Source organism: Lytechinus pictus, chromosome 16, assembly GCF_037042905.1.
Source record: "Lytechinus pictus isolate F3 Inbred chromosome 16, Lp3.0, whole genome shotgun sequence".
Taxonomy (NCBI): domain Eukaryota; kingdom Metazoa; phylum Echinodermata; class Echinoidea; order Temnopleuroida; family Toxopneustidae; genus Lytechinus; species Lytechinus pictus.
In genome coordinates this window covers 14,034,563-14,058,486 of record NC_087260.1, presented here as the reverse complement: position 1 = coordinate 14,058,486, position 23,924 = coordinate 14,034,563, and the positions used below count along the sequence as shown (strand labels likewise).

General features: G+C 36.8%; 2 protein-coding genes across 2 annotated transcripts; both read right to left on the bottom strand.

Moving 5' to 3' along the window:
* Positions 1 to 1,583: 1,583 nt before the first annotated feature.
* LOC129279047 (cholecystokinin receptor type A-like) lies at positions 1,584 to 6,310 on the bottom strand. The gene has a single exon (XM_054915157.2). The coding sequence runs from the start codon at positions 5,369 to 5,371 to the stop codon at positions 4,088 to 4,090; it is 1,284 nt and encodes a 427-aa protein (XP_054771132.2). The 5' UTR covers positions 5,372 to 6,310; the 3' UTR covers positions 1,584 to 4,087.
* Positions 6,311 to 10,855: 4,545 nt separating this feature from the next.
* Positions 10,856 to 23,159, bottom strand: LOC129279710 (beta-1,4-galactosyltransferase 5-like). The gene is made up of 9 exons (XM_054915811.2): positions 22,946 to 23,159; positions 20,522 to 20,664; positions 19,765 to 19,932; positions 17,723 to 17,782; positions 16,344 to 16,612; positions 15,467 to 15,583; positions 14,852 to 15,039; positions 13,879 to 14,103; positions 10,856 to 13,593 (listed from the first exon to the last, which is right to left on the bottom strand). Exons 1-9 carry the CDS (start codon positions 22,948 to 22,950, stop codon positions 13,395 to 13,397), a joined length of 1,374 nt encoding a protein of 457 aa, XP_054771786.2. The 5' UTR covers positions 22,951 to 23,159; the 3' UTR covers positions 10,856 to 13,394.
* Positions 23,160 to 23,924: the final 765 nt, after the last annotated feature.

The following is a 23,924-nucleotide window of genomic DNA, read 5'->3' as shown; positions in this document are numbered from 1 at the left end:
ACCCTGTTGTAAAATAATGAGAAAAAAAATATATTGATTAAGGTTTGAGGAAACTTAAAAGATAAAAAAGTGATTAGAATTTTAAATTTTGGATTTGTGAGGTCATAAACGAGTATGTGTTCCATATGTTATGAAATATAGAATGCATAAATTTCATTCTTAATGGTTCGTGATTACTTATTTTTGTTTTCTTCAGGTTAGGAACGGATGTGAAATGATTTGTGTATTGATATACTAAAGGTACAAAAAAAAAAACATTCTCAATTTTCTGAGAAAATGAAATTTCCTTGATTTTTTACCATACGATATGGAGGAAAGTTGCTCGCATATGACGTTACAAATCAAGTAATTGAAATTCTAATAATTTTGATATTCTTTGATGGACTTTTATCAAGCTTTTGGCAGCATTTGTTATTATTTTTCAGCTATTTATTCAATACATTTTTGTCAGGGTGAACTTCCCCTTTAATTGCGTACAGAGGAATGGACGCATCTGCACGCCTACATGTATGCAATAAGCGATTTTCTTTACTCTTCAGAAATATTATCAATAATAAATTGACAGCATTATGATGATTGTTTTGACATCTTGCAAGCGTAGGCGATATTGTTTGCTTTACACATACAATACTTAGAAAACAAAATTTTCTTTTACATAAGAGTTTATGGTGTTTTTGTTGACACCACGTTGCAGTAGATATACAGGGATTTTGCTGTATAAGTTTGTTACATAGATGTAATACACATGTATGCAGCAAATAATTCAATGTTTTACCCACTTTTTTTTCTATTTTGATATTCCGATCTGGAAAGTGTCAATTTAAACTCTGTTGTATTTCAAGCAATTTGTAGGAAAATTGTGAGGTGGATATGGATCACATTAAAAAAAGTGTTTCATTATTTATTACTTTGAGTTTTGACATAGGACCGGGACATTCTAAGAACATTATGTCATCATATGAAAATGGGCGTTATCTTTCTATTCCTTTTGCTAAGTGCGAGATAAAACTTTTCGATATTCCATTCTGAAAAAAGGGAGAAACTGATTATTAAATTAATATCTTATTTATTTATCTAATAAGCCTAATGTAAGAGCGCGAAATCTGTTAATGTTATGGCCTAAAAGACTGGACATTTAAAGCACTTTTGTTGTTATCATGAATAAGATGCATGAGTGAATATATTTCCAACAATCAATGCGAGCGCAAATCGCGAGCTAAAATGCCTTGATGCTCGGCCTTGGTCTTGGCCATGAGGATTTTGAGCCTTAAAATGCTTCATATAAGTAATTATAAATGTTTCGATTTTTCTGTATCTTTAATGACACCAATGGTCAATACTACCAGTCAGCAGTAGCAGCAGCAGTGCCATCAATTGTAATTATTATCATTATTAAGAATTACCATCAAATATGTAACAAAGAAAACAGCAGTGATGAAAAATAACATTAATTATTGGTAATGTGTTGTAATCATGACTAATGATGATAATGACAAATTTAATAATAATGATAATGTGATAGTAATAATAGATTGTGATAAAGATTGCGAGAATAAATACAGATCGAACATGAAATTGCCGTTTCTCAACTTTTATTGCCTCTCAATGGGGGATTTTCCCAGAATCATTAAAACGACATTTACAATTTGTTAACAAGGACACAGTTTCTACACAATTTTCATCAAGCCACAATCAACCAGATTTTAAGGGGGAAACCGGGCCACGTGACCTCCCAGAAGGAAGAGATCGAAACAGGTTCCCAGGACAGGTTTTTCCTGGGGTGCGGACTCCCCTATTTACATTTATCATCTATTCAATTCAAGATTATTTCATGTGAGTGTAATACAATTGGGGAAGAGGTTTCAAGACCTGAACATGAATTCTTGGAAGGGGAACCTGCCGGATGACATCCAGCCGGACTTCCAAACCAGGAGACTTTTGAAAGTTGGGTTCCCCTCTCCCAATTTTCTTGACATAATTAGTATGAAGTGCCTCCCCCTGGTGTTGAACTTTGACTGATGTAAGAAAAAAGACTCAGTAATCAGGCCAAACACCAACACAAGCCCATCCAACCAACCAAAACAAGCCCATCCAACCAACCAAAACAAGCCCAACCAACCATATCAAGCACACCCAACCAACCATAACAAGCCCATCCAACCAACCAATGCAAGTCCATCCAACCAACCAAAACATGCCCAAGCAACCAACCATATCAAGCCCAACCAACCATAACAAGCCCATCTAGTCAACCAGAACAAGCCCAGCCAACCAACCATATCAAGCCCATCTAACCAGCCAATGCAAGCCCATGTAACCAACCAAACAAGTTTAAGCTCGTCTTGTACATCATTACCAAATACACAATAAATCAAATGTACATCAATTATGATACATAAACAATGCCAATACATATCAATTGTATTTACAAGTCATCTACAGACAAAATGTAAAAAAATTGTACAATAGTATTAACAACAGCTTGGTTGGAAATGAGGGGATCCTCTAAAAGAACTGCTTACAGAGCGTGGATCCCTATGATCATAACTAACCAATCATGAAAAGCCCATCCATCCAACCAACCAAAAACAAGTTCATTTTCAACATCCGTCATGTACATCATAGCCAAATACAAATTAAATATGCATCATATGCGCATAAACAAATGCCAATACATATTAATTGCAATTACAAGTAAACTACAGACAAAACTTAAAAATTTGTACAAAAGTATTAATAGTTTGGTTGGAAATGAGGGGACCCACTAAAAAGCTACTTGTAGAGCGTGGATCCCTATGATCATAATACCCAACCAACCATAACAAGCCCATCTAACCAAACAAAAACAAGTTCATTTTGAACTTCGGTCATGTACATCATAAGCAATTACAAATCAAATATGCATCAAATGCATAATTACAAATACATATCAATAATAATTACAAAACAACTATACAGACAAATTGTGAAATTTGTACAATTGTATTAAAAATAACTTGCTTGGAAACGAGGGGATCCACTAAAAGTCCTGCTTGTAGAGCATGTATCCATATGATATTAACCAATTAACCAACCATATCAAGCCAACCAACCAATCGGCACAAGCCCATCTAACCAATGCAAGCCTATGAACATTGGTCAAAATTTTGCTCGCTCATACCTTTTAAACATTTTGCCCTTTGTGCCATATCTGCCGCATTGTTCCATATATCGAAAGTTTGCAATGCCTTGAACTTTTGAGGTTTTCAGGCCTTGGCCTTGGGTTTTTATGCCTTGGCCTTAGCATTGGCTTTCCATGCTTTGGGTATTGAAGCCTTGGCCTTGGCCATAAAACAGAATTTTTTACAGAACACTTTTTAAAAATCAATTTGTAAATTAAAAAAAAAATCATTTCCTTTGTATATTGACTTCAAAATTTGATATTTTAAGCTCCAAATTGAGCAAGATATGTAAATCACCTAACATATAGTATTGTTAAAACGATTTTCCAAGTCATCCCCTCATCTTATTTTATTAACTTGTCTTCATCTTCTTATGTTTCCCCCTTTTTTCTCTTCTTTTTTCCTTTTTTTTTCTTTCCCCCCTTTTTTATTTTTTTTCTTGCTCCGCCAATAAGGGGGGGGGGGGGGGGGGGGGGGAGGCAGGCCCCTCGCCCCCTGGATTCGCCTATGCCCTATACGACGAATGTTTGAGTCTTAAAGCAGCCCTATTGCAGTTGGTGTGAACTTCTCATGACATTAATGCAAATTTCATGTGCATCATTGATAAACAGCAGCATCTTTCCAAGCATCACATGCTAAAATCGCGCGAAGTTGTGGTTTGTACGAATTTTTTTCGCTTATTCTGAGACCGAAATTGATTTTTTTTTCGTTTACACATAAATGACAATAAAACAAAACCCTTATTTACAACACAAACTACTCTCTCCGCATGAATTTTTTTTGAATTTCTATTCGCGTAATTTTACATTATCACTGAAGTGCGTAAGTCAACCATTTGTCGAACTAATCGACGAGTGTGTATTCGTGTGCGTACGTTTACTCCCAAGTCCTCAAGGAATATTTAAAAATCTGCAGCTGAATCTAATTCAAATTGCAACGTCGTTTGCGACGATCGATGGGGTGCGACTCTTCGACAATTGGGAATCGGTAGTGGCCATTGACTCCTTGCGGATTTGTATTCGCTTCATGGTGGCAGTCTGATCCGTGCTGACATTACTTGATCCATTCTCTTGGACCTTTGCCTTCTTCAGCAGATGGCGTTTTAGTGAATGACAACATGCAAATGCCTCCATAAATGCCTGTCGGTACCTCGGGTTGATGAATGTATACACGAATGGGTTGATGGCCGAATTGATGTAGGAGAAGATACGGCATGTCCAGAGAATCTGTTCCTCCTGATTGATTACGAAACGACTGTCCGTAACGGCCTCCAATATGCCGATAATCATCGAGACGAACGAAAAGATCTGTAGCGGAGCGAGGCAAATGAAGAAAATGATGCCATTTACGACGAGCATACGCACTACCTGGTTACGTATCCGGATACTACGCGCGACAGATGACGCAAGGTAATTTTCGCGTGCAACTACGCGCGTATTAACAGCGCGTATGATAAACACATACATAAGGAAGTTAAGAACCAAGACGACGAAAAACGGGATTGTTTGCATACCGTTGCTGAAATAAGCATACGTGACAGATATTGGGCGGCAGGTGGCGAATATGTTTGGTAAGGAGTAGTACTTTTCAATATCCGGCCACTTCAAACAACTCGGGGTCCAGTTTGCCCACGATGGAATGAGGATTGCTGCGAAAGCAATTGCCAGTAACCACGCCGCCGCTATGGTCCGGATCGTTCGTTTGTGCCCACTGATAAGCCGGTGTTGGACAGGTCGACACACTGCGTAGTACTTCTCGAGGGTTACCAGAGTAACCAAAAAGATTGAGCCATAGTAGGAGAGCTGTACGAAGAAGTTGACGAGCACACACCCGACTGTCTTCAGGTTGAACTGATCATTGTAAATCGGGGACGCTACATAACGGCCCAACTTTTCTCCAATTGCAAAACACAAAAACATGATGTCCGCGACGGCCAGATTGAGAAGGTAGAAGTTGGTGACTGTACGCATGCGACGGATGCGCGCTACGACGAAAATGAAGGCAATATTGGATATGGCGCCGATGACCCAAATAATCGGCATGACGATTGTGATGAGGACCGCCTCACCAGATGGGTAAAGATATTCGTCTGCATAACGTACGCTCGAATAATTACCCACCCCTGGCGGACATCCATCTCCGTCAGTCATGGCAGAAAGATCACTGAAATGTACCTCTTGTATATAAACCATGTCGCCTTCGGTCGACATACAGGATCTTACAAGTAATGTACTGAGAATATACTCTGCGTTCCGTTTTAGGTATATTTCCTTCAAGAGTTGTGCATTTGTCTCCTTCACTCTTTGTGAAACACGCTAACTTCTCCCCGTTAAAATGGTAGTTAAATTCGAACAGGCAAATTAAAGGATGCGTTCTTTAATCGTTAATGTTGTCACGGAGCACTTTTTCAATTCACTCCCTAACTACATCCAAAGTTGGGACGAAATAACATTTATTCATAAAGATATCTATCCTTTCAGAATTTGAGAACGATTCTCATCAGCATAATATAACTCGAAGCAAGTGAATAGGAATAGATTCCCAGGCGGATGGCACACTGTAATCAAGATACGTTTATGTTCCTTCAGAAGTAATTATCAGAACTGAAGATCATTCATCGCTTCATTTCTGATTCAGCCTCTTTGGAAATCACTCGTCTTTTGGTTAGCGGAAAACGGGAAAATCAAAAGAAGGGCGTTGTCAATCCCATGTCCATTTAAAGCCTGGATGATACTTTGCCTGAGAAAGAGCAGTGTAACAATTGGTCCTTTATTGTCATCTGAAGGAGTAGGTCGACTGGGCACATTTGCAGCGGCAATGTCCTGTTGGGAACAATCCAGTCTTATGATCGATTAATTAGGTTGTTTTATAAATACTCGCATTGGATTCTAGAAGATGACACGTTTATGATGCCATTGAGTTCCTTCAACATGTTCAAGGCCTGGTAAAATTTTATAAGCGCCTCTTTTATGTCTATCGTCGATACAAAACCAAGATATCAGGCGAGGAAAAAATATTCAAGGCTGATTCGTAAAGTGCGGAAGAAAACCAATGTCTTTGATAATTCCTCGTCTTGAAGACTGTCTTCCAGATTCCTCTTGGGCAGCATATTTTCCTTTCCTAACTAGAAACGAAGAATCAATCACTTGAATGCCAGGCAGCTATAATTTACCACTCATATATATGCATAACAATATAGCATGATATCACCATCCCTCACATGCCTGATGCGACGTTTTATGTGACGTCACATATTTGGGCGGAGTTCAAAAGGCGTAATGATATCCTTGCAGTGCGAATTCGTCTTTTGATGATGTCTACGAATTTATATAGAGGCGGCGCTACTGTGGTTAGGGTGTTAAGCGGCCCAAATATGATTTCTTTTTACGAATAGTTTTTTAACAATGGTAAAAGATGGTAAACGATAGAGCACTCGTAAAAAGAGAGATCTTGGTTATGTAACTTTATGATACATCACCTGTTTTAATATACCCACGATGGCGGTCTCCTGCATTCCTCTGATTTTTTAAATTTTGTTAGATGAATAACATAATTTTCATTTATTTTCATTGCTTTTATTACGACCACAGTACTATTGATTTCTGAATGCAAAAATAGAATGAAATTAAAATTGTTCGTTTATTTCAACTGACCATACAACCACCTGTATGTCGTGTCGATTCCCTCATCAAATATAATTCCATTGCCCTGGGAGTGTTTCATTAACACTTTTTCCTTGATTTTGATTGGCTGAGAGGCACTGTTTCTATGGTAATTGTCGGATAAAACGCCTGACAAGTCCTTTTCATGAAATTTTTCCCAGCTCTTCAATTTTTTCACAGTTCGTACAGGTCATTAGGGTATGCCATGTATGTAGTGATTTCCTGAGCCATTGGCATGAATGATTGGCGTTGATATCCCTTGGAATTACACACGTTGTTGAGAAATAGGGAAATTGATAAATTTATCATCTGATGTATATTCTTTCACTGTTCCTGACAGTCCCTGGATATTGCAGCCACAGACGTTCATCTGAAAACGCCCATCGTGAACTTGGACTTGTTGTGTTTATCTCAGTATATCAGGAAGGAAGATGCATGCTTGGCAAATATTCTGTCTGGTTCTTCCTTTTAAATATGCCAAAGGGCGAGAACGCAACCTTTATTGCTAGAGAAACGAGAAGGGTTGAGAAAGGGGCAGCCGCAGAAGGGGGAAATGCCGAGAGAGAAGAAAGGGTTGTCGTCGTATAACAATGATATTTACGTAATATTACAATACGACGGTATAATGTCTAATTACTGAAATAATAAAGGCCTGATGATATGACATGAATGTGATACCATATTGGATATGATATGAATTGGTCATAAAGAAAGCAACAAGGAAACTCGGTTTTGATAAACAATAGCTCAACCAATTAAATCGGGCATCTCAACACATATCTGAAATAAAAAAATCTCTTTATAAATTAGTGAAGCTATGACGTCAGAATTTATTAGTGATTCCGTGTTAGTGATACAATCTTGACTCGTTCAACTCGTTCAAAGAACTGCGATGAATTAAAATCAAACTATATTAATGCTCTCAATTTGTGTAGTTAAGTGATAATAATAAATCAATGGTATCTCAAGCTATCATTGATTTAAAACCAATTGTATCTTGAGTATGGTTCGAATCTATAACAATACTTTAAAACTGTAAAACGGGACAGTTTTCTCTGCTTGTGAATTGGCCTGGTTTCAAAAAGTGTTAGCCAGATCAATGGGGCATGTCATTTCACTTGTTCTGCTCTTGGATGCGATTGGAAAGCTAATGGAATCCTGTGATCTCATTGGTTAACAGCAAATTCAGCAGTGAAGAATCACTGGCAAGACGTTCCGTGAAACACTTCCCCGACCTAGCGGATGTTTGTTCCCCGGGACAGCTATAGGCGTTGAAGAAATCGGAGAAGTTGTAAACCTATTTAAAATGCGTTTTATTCTCTTAATGTTGTGGGGAAAGCATATACATACGGGTTGTGCAGGCAATTTGATTTTTAAAATAGTAGTAAATAAACTGTTGATGGTACATTTTTGGGATATAGGTTTCAAGGTCTTAGAATTGTTTTACTTAAATAATAAAGCCTCGTGATTTGGGTATATCTGGACAACTCATAAGGGGAAATCCCTGGCACCCTTGAAGGCAAGAAAATATCATATCCATAACCATCATGATATTAAGTGACCAGTGGTGTAATAAGCGAAGAATTTTCAGGGGACGAGATAAGGATGCAAGCGAGCGAAATGTTTTACCTATGTAGTAGTACAAAAAAGTCTTAGTTTTTGACATTACAATATAAAATGGCCGCTCACAGGGGCCGCGGAAACGGGGGTGGGGGCTGAATGGTCTTCAGCCTCTCACTTTTTTTTCCAAAACCTTGTACATAGACGTAAAATATGACCATCTGATTGTGATTTGTTTGCACGGTAAGCCCCCCACATTTTAAAAACCGTTCCGCAGCCCCTGACTGATCCCCTTTCTTTTTCTTTCTTTTTCAATTTTCTTGGTAGTGAAACTTCAGGTGGCCAGAGCCCCCAACCGCCCCACCCATCTGTACGCGAGTGCAAGTTGATTTATTACTTCCTTTGCAATTTGTTTTTATATCCGGGTAGGTATCATCACAGTTTAAGTGCTTACTTAATACTTAATGATAATAATAATGATATAATATTAATAACTTGTGTTTTTGAACCTATATAAACCCAGCCTTGATCCGGATGAATGTGAGTATTCTCTAGCCTGCATCCAACTTTCAATGTACGGGTACGGGTGCAGAGATAAAACAGTGACACACATGTAGATCCAGAAAACCATATTAAAGCCTAGATAATAAAAAAGTTTTTAGGGCTCTTCCGAAAATTTGAGAGTAAGTTATCCCCTTCCCCGTACAAAATGATGTTTGTTGGTAAGCCATCAAACAATAACGTTGTATGAGGTTTTTATTCTAATCTTTCTTTTTAGCATGTGTAAGTTTTGCTTGTCTTTGGATATAATATAAATTGGTCATAAACAAAGCAACAAGGAAACTCGGTTTTGATAAACAATAGCTCAACCAGTTAAATCAGGCATCTCAACACATATCTGAAATAAAAAATATCTCTTTATAAATTAGTGACGCTATGATGTCAGAATGCCCTTATTTATAAGTGATTCCGTGATAGTGATACAATTGGCTCGTCGTTCAAAGAACTGTGATGAATTAGAATCAAACTTTATTTGTAATTGCTCTCAATTCGTGTAGTTAGTTGATAATAATAAATCAATGGTAACTCAAGGTATCATTGATTTAAAATCAAGGGTAACTTGAGTTTGGTTCGAATCTATAACAATACTTTAAAACTTTAAAACGGGACAGTTTTCTCTGCAGCCTGTAAATTTGTCTGGTTTCAAAAAGTGTTCGCCAGATCAATGGGGCATGTCATTTAACTTGTTTTGCTATTGGATGCCATTGGAAAGCTACTGGAATCCTGTGATCTCATTGGTTATCAGCAAATTCAGCAGTGAAGAACCACTGGCAAGACGTTCCGTGAAACACTTCCCCGACCTAGCGGATGTTTGTTTCCCAAGACAGCTAGGCGTTGAAGAAATCGGAGAAGTTATAAACCTATTTTAAAATGCGTTTTATTTTCTCAATGTTGTGGGGAAAGCATATACATACGGGTTGTACAGGCAATTTGATTTTTAAAATAGTAGTAAATAAACTGTTGATGGTACATTTTTGGGGATATAGGTTTCAAGGTCTTAGAATTGTTTTATTTAAAGAATAAAGCCTCGTGATTTGGGTAGATATAGACAACTCATAAGGGGAAATCCCTGGCACCCTTGAATGCAAGAAAAGATATTATCCATAACCATCAGGAGGTTTTTATTCTAATCTTTCTTTTAAGCATGTGTAAGTTTTGCTGGTCTTTGATAGGTTTCCATCTGATATTCCTTTTTAAACAATTATGACATTATAAATCCAATTCATTTTCAAATTTTTCATTTACAAAGTACAGACGCAATGTCGTCAAGGGCTATAGAGTTGTAGATCTCAATAATGCGTATGATAAGCTCAATCATGTAATGAAATGTGTATTATATAGACATTTGTCACACTGTGTCACACTTGGAATGTACACTGTAAATCTGTATTCTTAAAACTGACACCAGTTGGTGTCTATAGAGAACCACGCCCTGAGGTGTTAAAATTACACCAAAGAATTACACCACATTCATAATTAACCCAAACTATCTCAGTAACAATACTACAATGATGGTAATACTACTCCATCTGAATAACGTAATAATGACAATGGCTAGGGGGGGGGGGGGTGGTATATACCCACAAAACCTTCCCAACAATATGTCCATTAAATTATAAGGATTCTTTTTAATGTAACGATCTTCGTCAAAATACCGATTCTTTGTTCTTCGACTCGTAAATTTTACAATTCTCGAAATCTTTTGCTTTCAAACAGGACAATGCGCCACGTATAAATTGATTAAAATCAAGCTTTACCATATACGTTCATTAATACGTTCACACGCGCAAATGAGTGATATCCTTTCCCGTATTATCATTATTATTAATATCACAACAGTCTACATAGAGAAACCGTTTCCTTCTCATAGAAACAAATAAATAATTTCAGTCATATTTCGTGTACATTTAAATGTTTATTCAAAATTAAACATTTTTCCAATGTTTGTATATATTGCATGGTATAACATAATAGTCACTTATATAGATATATTTCAGTCGAACAGGGAAATGGACCAACATTACGTCATCGAGTATAACAGGCGGTTTGCTATTCGCGATTTGTACGAGGGCCAGTATTAACAAGGCATGCGTTTTGGACTTTTACTTCTACGACGTTTGATCAATATGTCTGTGGCATTGGTGTTGAAGTGTTTCCGTCATACACTGTAAAAACTGTGGTGTTAAAACTGACACCAGTTGGTGTTAATAGAGAACCACACCCTGAGGTGTAAAAATTACATCCTAGAGATTGAACATAACACTAAAGAGTGTAAATTTAACAACCAAAGGTGTTGTAATCAAATCTATAGTTGTTAAACTAACACTCAATTTAACACCGGTGTAAAATAACTGGTTTGGTCCTCTATGTACACCGGTTAACACCACAGCTTTTGCTGTGTACGAAAAAACAAGAAGTGTGTTTTAACACCGCGACGCAGAACGGTTTCAAGAAACTCGAAAATGTATTGTCAAATGTCCTTTTTATGACAAAAAGCAACCAAGAATTTATTATTTGTCGAGAATTGGTGAATCAGAACAGCAGTTTCGTCCTCTCCTGAACTCTGGGCAAACTGCAATTTGTCTTCAGCTCCGAAACTTAGGACTACTTTGCTGTTCCGGTTCACCAATTTTCGACAATCACCTCCCAGCTGTACATTGTGATTTGACTTGCATTTACAATACATTTACTTTGTTCGTGAGTTGACATAATGTAGTAATATCACGTGACCAAAACTCAAAGAACTTGTCGTTTTCAACACGACGCTGATCAATAAAAAAAAAAAACCCGGTAAAACATGGAGGACAAACGAAACTTGTGCGGATCAGTGATCCAATAAGCCAGTTCGTAGTTACACTCTGCGCATGATCAGAGGAAGGTCATTGGTACAAAAGTGACATGGTGGTTTAAAATTTAATGAGATAAGCACTAATTTTGATGTCTTGGTTATTCATATATTCTTTTGAATTGCGTTTTTCATTTACATCCACAAAAAAGAACAATGCGTCCACGAACGCCTGGTATTTCACAGTTTGCCAAGTAGGCCTACGTTGTACAACATGCTGGTAATATGCATTCAAAGTAGAAATGCAACTAATACCTTCATATAGTGCTTATTGATGTGCTATTCTAGTCACATGGTCTATTCAATTTCTTCATCCTGCTATGTAAGGCAAGCTTACGTAATATCTTGCTTTGAAATCTGCCTATCATAATGAAAGAAATGAAAGGTCATTTGACCAAAATTGTCCATGAAGTAACTACGAACTGGTCTACTGTCAGTTCCATCGTCGTAAAAGCACCCGTCGTGTAAAATACGAAACTCCTTAGTATGGTCCATCGGACGAGCTGGTGTAAACGCCATTAAGGAGTTTTCACAACAGCTACGCAGACGCTTCTGGAACGTAGAGAATCTATTGTCAAGTGTCCTTTGTATCTTTTTCGAGGGCCGGTGAATCGAGGCTGAGCACTTACGTCCATGACTCTGCTGGACAAACGACATATCTACGATATTTCGTCAGCTCTAAAGGCGACCGCACACCTTACGACTGGTTTGCGACCCGATTTTGGAACAAATCGCATTTTGCTCAATTTCTGAAAATGTGAATGGAACATATCATTTTATTTGAGGTTAAAATTAATTGAAATAAAAATATTATAACAATTTTGAAAGATTGCAAGTCCTTATTTTGGAGTAAAAGCCAAATTAGTTTCAAATCGTAGCCAATCGTACGACTGCTATGACGTCATTACGACTAGATATTAAATTCGCTTTTATTCTAAGAAGGATGATAGCATAGGCACAGATTTGAACATAGGTATTCGTACGATGATTTCGAACATTACACAGTAAGATATTTCAAGTCTCAATATTAGCATCAAATTCTACTAAGTTTTATTCCAAAATTGAGTCGCAGACCAATCGTAAGGTGTGCGGTCGCCTTAAAACGTCGGACGAAACTGCGGTACCGATTCACCGACCCTCGACAAAGACTTCACTGTGACTTGCAGTTTTAAAGCATTTGCTGCTTTGTAGGATTCATTCCGCATAGCAAACACTGTGGTGTTAACCGGTGTACATAGAGGACCACACCGGTTATTTTACTCCGGTGTTAACTTGACAGTCACTGTGTTAGTTTAACACGTATTTGTGTTATTCAACATCTTTGGTTGTTACATTTACACTCTTTGGTGTTATTTTCAATCTGTTGGGTGTATAATATTAACACCTCATGGTGTGGTACTCTGTAGACACCAACTAACTCGCTACTTTGGCAAGTTGGGGGCAGTTTTGTCATCAAAGACGGATCCACATCTTGATTTTGAAGAAGATCCGGTGAACTTTCGAGAAGAAGTCACATCCTAACAATATTTATCTTGCATGCCGAGGAAGAATACGGCAATGTCAACTGTTAAAATAATCAAATGATTGAATAACCCTATGCCGTCGTCATCTCACACTTTCATCAGTGTCCACCACAGTTTCAGTTATCGAGCACGGACTAAAACCACTGTTCCACTTCGCACGTCTGACATCAACAGAAATTTGAGTATAAAGGAGTGATAGCTTCAGTCGGCTCGCGGTGTATGTTATATTGTTCACTCCATCCCACGGCATTCGCTTTTGGTAGTTATCTAGTAGACAGTATCTGAAATGTTGAAGATAAAATTTGTTTAGGTTAGGTTTAAAGGGAGAGTATAAAACACGAGCCAAAAGGTCACCAGAATAATTGCCCTTTTAGCCAACAGATCAAAACTGAAATTTTTTTGTTAAACGGTTATTGGCAGAACCAATGATTGATATGTTTCTGCTTTCTTTTTAGACATGACATATCATTTTGAAATATCGATAGTTTTTGTAGTTGTTGCTTTGAGGTGGGTTTTCGTTTAGTGTGTGTGTGTGGGGGGATGAAGAAAGTTCGACATCTACTCACGCCTCATCGCACATTTCGTTTTCTGTTTTCTTTGTATGGTTGAGCGACCTATAGAATCCTTCACGTAGGTCACGTGTCGGATTGTAGCCGCTGCTGTACAGTCGTTTTAATAAATCGTCATCTTCTCCTCCCCAACCCCAGTAGAAATTGGAATAGCCGTTTGATTTTGTCATCTGTTCTTCTGTCACTCCCACAACTCCGCCGAATAGCAGTTCGTACGCGGGTCTGAAAAAAATATGCACAAACTCGAATTTAATTTTTGAAAATTTAGTATCTAAACAAGAACAATTTGATAGCATTTTCGAAATTCTCAATGATTCCTGGAGCCATTCGTGCACGATTCCCGACTGACATTTCGATAGTTTTTTTTTCTCCAAAATTTTTGGAACGGTTAAAATAGTATTTCATAGGTCTTTCAGGGAAAAAAATTGTCTTCCAGTTATCTTTTGAAGAAGGTCTCATCGATCTTTTTAAGAACTTTTTTATGATATATCACGTTTTTTTGCAGATCACTTGTAGACTTCTGACAGACCGCTGAGAGATCATTGCAATATTCTTTGGGCATTAGAAGCTGTAGGACTAGTGAAAGTTTAGCAAGGCAAGATGTATCGGCCAGTCTACCAGAAGTTACCGGAGATCTTGGCCAGATTTCTAGAATTCTTTCAGTGGTCTCTTCCAAAATCTTCCTTGATCTTTCAAAGATTTCTGGCAGTATGCTACGTGATCTTTCATCGGTCTCTCAATATATTATAGTCTCATACTAAAACGTTGAGCTCTCCTCAAGATCCTACGGGGGTCGTCTTCGAAAAGTTGTTATTGGTCTTTTAGGTGTTTGGGAACCCTGACTGAACACAAAGAGCTAATTCACTGATCTTAAAGGCTGCTAAAAGGCCTTGTCAATTTTGGTCTTTAACTGATCTTGGAAGGGTCCCTGATCTGTGGAATGGGGACCTACTGAAAAAAAATCCTTTACCTGAATCCCATTTCCTCTGGCCTTGCACAGAAATGCCTTGGCATACCGTCACAGCCGTAGTAATTCGCCCCTTTCATCGGGATCTGGTCTATATCGTGGAATACAACACAGTCCCATCGGCCGAACCGGAGAGCCTCCAGATACCCAATGTTCTTCATCATCCCACGGTTGAATATCATATCGTTGTCCTTGATCAACAATAAAGAAACGGTAACAGAAGAAAGATAAAATAATGAATGAATTATATTAATCTATAATCTATGAATTATATTACAAAACAATATGAAAAGAAAATGCCGATCTCAACATGCTTTCAAGATGTTTTTGTTTTTGCTATTCTTATTTCACTCTCAGAATATTCATTGGTCCAAAATAAGTGAGGCAGACAATATATTCCTTTGGAAAATAATGAAATCGATGTAAGCTGAGGTCGATCCCTTTTCACTTTTTTATCATTTTAATTGGTGGGGATACATCTATTGACTGAGTCCAGAAAGAGCCCCGGATGAAGCATACCCTGAATATTCATACCCCATGTTCTTTCTAAACCTTTCCTTTGCAACGGACGTAAAGATGAGAATAGGAGTAAAAAAAAAAAAGATAGACATGTCATACCTGTTCCGAGACAAATATCCTGAACTCGAGGTTTTGCAATTTCAGAAGAGGTATGAGGTTTCGAATCAAGATAGACAAATGCTTATGTCGATTCCTGAACGGGATGACAATAGCTACCTGTAAAGAGCAAAACAAAAATAATAATAGTCTTGAAAATCAACGTTGCTGTAGATAGTTGATAGTTAAATATCTTTTCAATTGACTGTTCTTGGCGTCCCAGGGTGTCGAAAGTCATTCTTATCATTACGATGTTTGTGCGGGATTCGGCACAATGCAAGGAGACCCTTTCTTCCCACTTCTATTCTAAAGATCGATGCTGACGCACACAAAAAACAACTCTCCCCCGCCAATGATCCTGCAAACGTTTTAATTTTCTCATTATCTTTTGACAATGTGCGAGGTAAAAGCTAACAGATTCGAAAGGTTTTGATACCCATCTGTTATGGGAAGTTATGGAACCGCCATGAACTTAATAATATCACTGCCAAGGCCAATGCCATTGAAATTGAAATAAACAGCCATTATGCTCATTAATGAAGTAAACCTGGCCCTCGATGTGAAAGTACAATGTTCACTGTTCTTTTATAATTCCTCGGTCTTGCACTCCCTCCCCCATAAACCTCTAGAATGAATTGGCAGCGCAGCATGTTTACGACAAATGTTTCAACATTGATTGAGTCCCTTCCCCTTTATCTATCTATTTATCTATCTGTATGTTTATCTACCTATCTACCTACATCTATCTATCTATCTATCTATCTATCTATCTACCTCCCTATATGTAATTCAGATTCGGTGTTTTAAAATTTGATGTTAATTACCGCTATTTCATATCTTGTCTTTCTTAATAAACTAAACACTAATTCAGACTCTTTACCTTCCATCTAGGCTCACAATCCAGTGGCACCCAGTGCCCGCCAGCATAATACGTGTAGTTTCCTATTTGTATTCCCCGCTCGTTCTCTCGCCTGTATCCATCATGGTTGATAAAACGACTGGACGGGAGTCTATTCATGACGTGGTCCAAGATGGCGCGCATCCTCGCCACGTACAGCACGACGCTGGTTCTCTTGTTGTCGAAGATGGAATCTTCTACGATTCCAAGGTCCACATCCTCGGTATGAGATTGGAACTGGCTATTGAGCTCTGTAAGGTACGGAGAGAAAAGCAAGTTATATTTTAGTTGAATGACAAGGGACATAAAACGTGCAGAAAAAAACAATTTTATAATCATATTTATAACATTTTGCTATGTACATTAGGGCCAGAGAACACTTGCCAACGGATCTGTCTGCCTGTGATCATATATAAATCCCGACGCTTACGCCTAGTAGATGAGGCCTACAGATCGGAATAATCGAATACTAGTACTCTGAAATTCAATGTTAGAGGTTCCGAGGGTTCGTTAAGTCCAAAGTTCATATATACGAAAACGAAATAAGGATTTGCATTCAGAATCTTATTAATGCTCGAATATGGTTTACTAGTTACTTTCGTACTACCGAATCTATTTTTGGACTATAAAACCTTGGGAAAAAATGAACCTTATATTATTGTCGAATTGATGAAGTCTCGTGATAACAATTTTTTTCTCGGATAAGTATGACTTAATTTATTGTGGGGATAAACAAACCTTCATAATAATGCTACAAGTTTGCGGATCAACGAACTCCTTTTCGTGTTCATACAAACACAATTATCGGTAAGCTATTATATGTCGTGTTTCGAAATACGAACCTCGGAATAAGGAAACTTTGAAATAATTAAACTTTCGAATCACGAACCTTCGGAATAACGAACGAATTCGGGTATCAATTTCTTTGCATTTTCATACAAACCATTTCTCCTCGCATCACAGAATAGGACGGTCAAATTAACCACAATCAATTCCACCACATGTGAAAGTCAGGGTAAAATACAACAATATATTTCAAAACATTCAGCAGCCATATTTAGTCATTTTAATGCTGACTCTCTTCATATTTTCATTTACATTCTATTTTGCATTTATTTGTATTTTGAAGATGTTATTTGTGGAAAATTTATGAATTATATCAAGCCGAATTGAATCATTATCCTCACATTTTCAAAATGGTTGGAAGAAAGAAAACATACATATTACAACAATCACCCAGGCCATTTGTCCTTGGAAATATAAAAAAAAGATTATCCATCGAAGAAGCAAATGTCGTGATTGGATACAATTTATAAATCCTACAGTAATTATATCCGCTCTTATAAAAAAAAGCTATTTACCTCTCCTCAATCCAAGCTTGCAAGATACCCCAACTTTTTTGGTGGCATCTTCACTCTCACCTAAAAATCAAATGATTGAAGGAAAGGACAATAAATAAATATTAAAGAGAAAATCTACCCATATATACATAATACTATCATAATACTGAAAATCGCATCAAAATCGGATGTAAAATAAGCAAGTTATGATATTTTGAAATTTTGCATATATTTCGAACGAAACAGTTATATCCTAATGACACTCAATGATGTCACACATGCATTTACTTTGGACTTTACTCTCTAAAAGTTATTCATTTCATTTATATTTTTAAAGGTAAAATACGGTAGTTGCAGCAAACAATTTTTTTATTATTTCATGAGAAAGTTTTATAAATCAAGGTTAATTGTCAAAATATCATTCCATCTAGATCTGGTAAATTAATGTAAACTTGTCTTTGTAAAATCATGAAATCTTAGCTCAAAATTCATAATTCTGATGATCACTAACACAGAAAAGCAAATGTGGGACAACGTATAAATATTGCTTCGAAAAATACCCGACATTTTGATGGAATTCCGTGCTTATTTTGCTCATTTCTCAGCAATTACGCATTTTCTTCCAGAGTTCATTGGCACATATTCTTTTTTAATCTATACGTAAAAACACTCTGGTGGTAGTTATTTCATTGGATTCTGTTTGAACTAATTTTTATGCAACAGGGCCCTGGTTTTTATCTTTAATCTTGGGGTTGTCGCATGTATAACAAAACAAAACAACTTATTTTTTAATCACAGTAGGTTACCAAACTATCAATTCCGTGGGTTCAGGGAGGAATCAAAATTAGTTTCACATCATAACGAGGCAAAAAATGAGAATAATGAAAATATTTTATATAATAAAACACTAAAATGAAAGTGAGTCGCTTTCGTCATTGGCATATAGCGGTGATGATGTGGGTGTACTTGTTTGCAAAATTAAGCAAAACTTTAAAATGTCAAAACTTTCTTAGTTTACATCCGATTTTTATTACATTTTAGTGCTATATGCTTGCTTGGTGTTTCTCTCTTTATCATTTTGATCCCAAACACCCTACACATACACCCCTTCGTACACAAACACACCCTTACACACGCACAACCCGTATGGCACAAACCCGCACTAGTATGCGGGTACCCTATCCCACGTCCTCGCATACCGTGAGAACGCCCACACACATCAACACACACGCACAATCCGTATGGCACAAACCCGCACATTATGCGGGTGCACCCTCTCCCACGTCCTTGCACACCCTGAACGCGCACGCACACATCTACCCACACCTATCAACCCCTTTCCCCTACATACTTTATTTTCAACATGTTTTTATTAAGGACTTAATCATTTAAATGATTTACATAAACTCAAAGTAAATAATTACAACAAAAATTACGATTCTTCATAATTTCATATTAACAAGAATCTACAAAATATTTACCAATACTGAAGCAAATATTGACGGAATGAAATGCCCCAAAATATACTTTTTTACTTAGAAAACATAACTGAGCCCCGAGCCTCTATGTAAACCTAATATGAAAATTCATATTCATAAATTATTAGCAAAAAACAAAATTCAACATTATCATCGCATTCCCAACATGAAGCTTCCACATAGGCCTACAATGGAAAAAACCCCATATATTTCTTTTTTCTTCTATCATGTTCTTCATTTTCTTCTTGCCGACAGACATGGTAGTCCATAGACACATACACACACCCGCACTCTCGCACACCCCGCCACACACACCCTTCCCCAGGGAGGCGTTTCATGAAAGGACTTGTCGGACGTTTTATCCGACAAGTCCCATTTTATCCGATAGTTACCATAGTAACAGTACCTCTCAGCCAATCAACATCAGAGAAAGATGTCAGATCTGACAACTTGTCGGATGAAAATGTTGATGAAACACTCCCCTGGCGTTCGTCCTATTCTGTCCCCTCTCCCTCCCTCTCCCCCCTCTCTCCCCCTATCTCTCTCTCTGTCTCTTTCTCTCTCTGTCAACGTGTTTCTACGTACCATTCCCCTGCCAACTTGCTTTTGAGGAGACAAAGTCGTCATATTCGGTGCCATTTGAAACCTTGTACATCTGAGCATTCACGTCTGCCCTTGTTCTAACTGTTCTGTTATGCCACCCTCTGTGGTTTTCGAAGGGATATGTTCTTTTCTCATTCGGTTTGCCCAATTCTGTTGATATTAGTAGCAAAAACACGAATGAGGAACGTATAGAACAGTAATTATGACTTGAATATAAGAAATAATTCTTATATATTAAAAAAAAATAAACAGTGATTATGGATTGGAAATCCTTTATCAGCAATACAACCTTTTCTTGGTAGACCATGGACTTAAGGGGGGGGGGGCATTATTATTTTTTTCAGAGAGTGGTATATGGAGCAACAAACTCTCGAACATACATATTTTACAGGACGAAATCATATCAAGTCTTATTGACTTCAAATTATTTAAAAATGTGATTATGTACAATGATGAAGATGAACAGATACAAAGATGTAAGTCCAATGGTCACAAATCGATGGATTATAAATTAACAATAAACAATGAAAAATTAAATTAACAGGATGAGGAGGTAGAAGAAAAAGAAGGAGAAGAAGAACGACAATAAGAACAGCAACGACAAGAACAAGAAGAGCAAGAACAAGAATAAAAAATAATAGGAACAAGAAAGGAACAAGAATAATTACATGAGCAAAAACAAGAAGAAGAAGAAGAAGATAATAATAATTCAATGAAGAAACAATACTAAATCACATACCTCTTTGGTTTTCAAATAGATTTCCCCTGGACACCAAACCACCACGAAATCCATGAAAAAATGAGAAGAGTCCACAAATACATACAATACTGATAAACACGAAGGGGTTGTGTATAGTCCTCCTTAGACTTCGCCAACATATCCTATCAAAATATATACATATGTATTAAAAGACTATTGGCATGGGAAAGAAGAAGAAGAACATGAGAAGAAAAGAAGTAGAAGAAGAAGAAAAGAAGAAGAAAAAGAATTAAGAGAAGAAGGCATTTAATCCTGTCCAATGTTCATGTTATCTACATGACACTTTAATTATTTTGATAGCGACTATACAAGGAAAGTAGATTATTACAATATTGAGTAGAAGTAGAAGTAGAAGGGAATGAATCCGGAAATATTTAATATCGTTTTTTCCTGATTTTCTCTTCCTTATTATTATTATTTCTTTTTGTTTAATATAATATAATTGCTTATATGCTTAAGTTGTCATCTTGTTGTACTTTTTGGGGTTTGGTGGGGACTATAATACTTATAAGAATAATTTTAGAAGGAGATGGCTCTCCCCCAAGCTTTGCTTTGTTCAACAGCCTCTTCCATTTCCTGTCTGTATAATTATCTTGAGTTCTTGAATATGATATATACGGAAAAATTACCTTTTGTTTTATTGCTTATTATATATCGAGATGTACGAAACCCAACGTAGTTTTAATCGCTTGAAATTGGATTGAACGAAATAAAATGAATAAAATTAAATTATATAGCAGTGTAGATGATATTATCTTGTGTTGGTGTTTCCTTGGTAAATTACCGATGACGTTCTATCTGAGGAAGGATGCGAACGGGACGTTTCCGGTATACGATATCTTTACTTTACAGGTTGACACAATACGTCCACTTATTGTGTATTACACAAAATGTTATGAATGAATCAAGTAAACCGGGAATATATATCTATTGCATCGAATTAACGAAAACAAATCTACAGGCGTAGATCCAGGGTCGAATTTAAACGGGGTGTGTATTTCATCTGAAAAGGTGTCTGAAAAAAAAAATAAAGGTCATCAGACCGGAATGGTGGACATCAATTTTGTCCCCGAAATATTCAACACGCCAAAAAACAAGAGAGAGAAATAAAAAGGCTCAACACTAATTATATTTGATGGTTGTGCAATTCATGCATTCTACATGCTGTATCATTGCGTTTTCAAATAGTACAGCGTAGGTCTGCCCATTCAGCTCCCAGATCCGCGCCTGATCTAAGATACGAATTAAAGTGCGTAACCATTCATCCATTTTTTAAAGACTTATTGATTGATTGAATTCCTTTATTTAATTTCGATAAAAAGATATTTACTAGGTATAACATACATGATAATCACATAATATGCCAATATAAATACATAAAGAATATGAAATGAAATAAGAGAACTTAAAGAAAGGTCTTTAAGGCTTTGCACAAGTTCCCTTAAATACAATGTATTACATTATGTTACAGGCATATCAGAATCTTTAATTTGTAATACCCCCTTGTAAAAAAAACATCGAAATAATCCTACATGATATCCACACTAACACCCATTTTCATTTCGTTTATGTTCCATTTCCAACAATTACTGTATTGATTCGTTATCTGTCGTACATCTTGACATTAACATAAGTAAACAATAAACATACTGTACAAAATACGTAGGCCTACAGCTGGGACAAGATAATTACGCAATAGGTTGTTAATGAAACGGGCTGGTAAAAAAACCGAGCTTGTATAGAGAGCAGCCGCCTAAATTTCAAGTGCAGGGATATTTTGGACTTTTAGAGATGAACATCAAAATGATACCTTTTATTCCATTTTCTTTCAAACCTTTCTGACGTGGAGCCACTCAAGGCTTTAGTCCCACAAAACCAATTTCATTGTCATAACGAATAAAGAGTTGGTACAGTACAAACGAACATTAACTATTAATTATGATGAAATATATCAATAAATGAAACAAATATATTTGCGTATGATTACAATTAATGACTTGAAAATATAGAGAGATTAAATATACCTAAACAAAGCTTGTGTAATCTGAAGGTAACTTATGTAAAATAACGCGGAGAGTGCAACGTGAACAAGGAATCGTTAATCCTAGTCGGAATAATCAGAAAAGATAAAAATTGACCGAGGTCCCATGAACCCACTGGCCAAGGGCTTTATTGTGACTTTTAGTTCAGTCCTCAAACTATTCAATGTAAACATTATTTTTTCCCAAAATATTTGTCACTTTTGTCAAACTGATCCTAGTATTAAAGTGAAATGTGACTGATTAATTTGATATTACTGAGTGTGTGAAATGACACGAAAGTCATTATAATGTGCATGCATTTTCTTGCAGTATATACAGATAAAAGATTGGTTTGCAATATCAAATTTATTACAATACTCACATCATTATGACAATGATTTCAATTGGTACTTCCAAAACAAATATTTCGGCATCATGTGCAGACTAACATTTGCCTGACGCGTCGGGTCAGTCAATTATATAGCAATATACCAAATGAACTTCTTTTTCTTTTCGCAGGTTATGTTCACCAGAATCAATTACGTTGAGACGTGCCGATGGAAATGAAAGCTATATCGAATTGGAAACCAACTTTTGTGTATTCGATAGGAAGAGGATTCGGCTGACAATATCCGCTTTCCTATGGCATCGAAAAAGCGTATAGTTCAATATCATGTCCTTAAAAAAAGGTTAAACCATACGAGTTCACATTTCGGTTTGTTGTTAGGGAAAAAAGTACCCGGTCACACTATGTCCCCGATAACGTCGATACTTGAGTGACCACATTAGACTTGTTAAAAAATTTGTGATATCTATTGAATTGAATTAATTCATTTTCGATTGAAACTACATAAAATCAGGATGTGATAACAAAGTAACCAGGAAAGCAATAAACATTCAATGAAATATATAAATCTTATTAATAATACTTTTTATAAAATGAAAAGTGCATGTCCATGAAAGCAGTGTGCTTGTGACATTAGGTCGCTTTGGGGAAGGAAGTTTATTTTTATTTTGGATTTTAACCCCAATATGTTTCCTTTATTTTGTCATAGTGTCCCCGTGTGTTAATAGCCCATGTCAACCCCAATCAAGTTTTGATGATTCAACTGTACTCATTCACTAGTTTATACATCGATAAGTTATAAAATAGGACGAGGTATGACCGGGTCATTAGCGGAAGAGAACTTTTTTTTTAAATTTGTGCTTACACTTACCATACCAACAAGGCTGTAACAGACCCGGAAAGTGCGCCATTTCCGATCCAAACTGTAAATGGTATTTTGTGACCTCAGTGTCCCATTTACTGTTCCATAATGTTCAGGGTCCCGTCTTACAAAGAGGTGCGATTGATCCGATCA

Coding starts and splice junctions, on each gene's coding strand:
- LOC129279047 (XM_054915157.2), bottom strand. CDS start 5,371: ATGTCGACCGAAGGCGACATGGTTTATATACAAGAGGTACATTTCAGT.
- LOC129279710 (XM_054915811.2), bottom strand. Junction 15,584..16,343: donor ATTGTGAGCCTAGATGGAAG/GTAAAGAGTCTG, acceptor TGCTCTTTACAG/GTAGCTATTGTCATCCCGTT. Junction 13,594..13,878: donor AACGAAATGTGCGATGAGGC/GTGAGTAGATGT, acceptor TCAACATTTCAG/ATACTGTCTACTAGATAACT.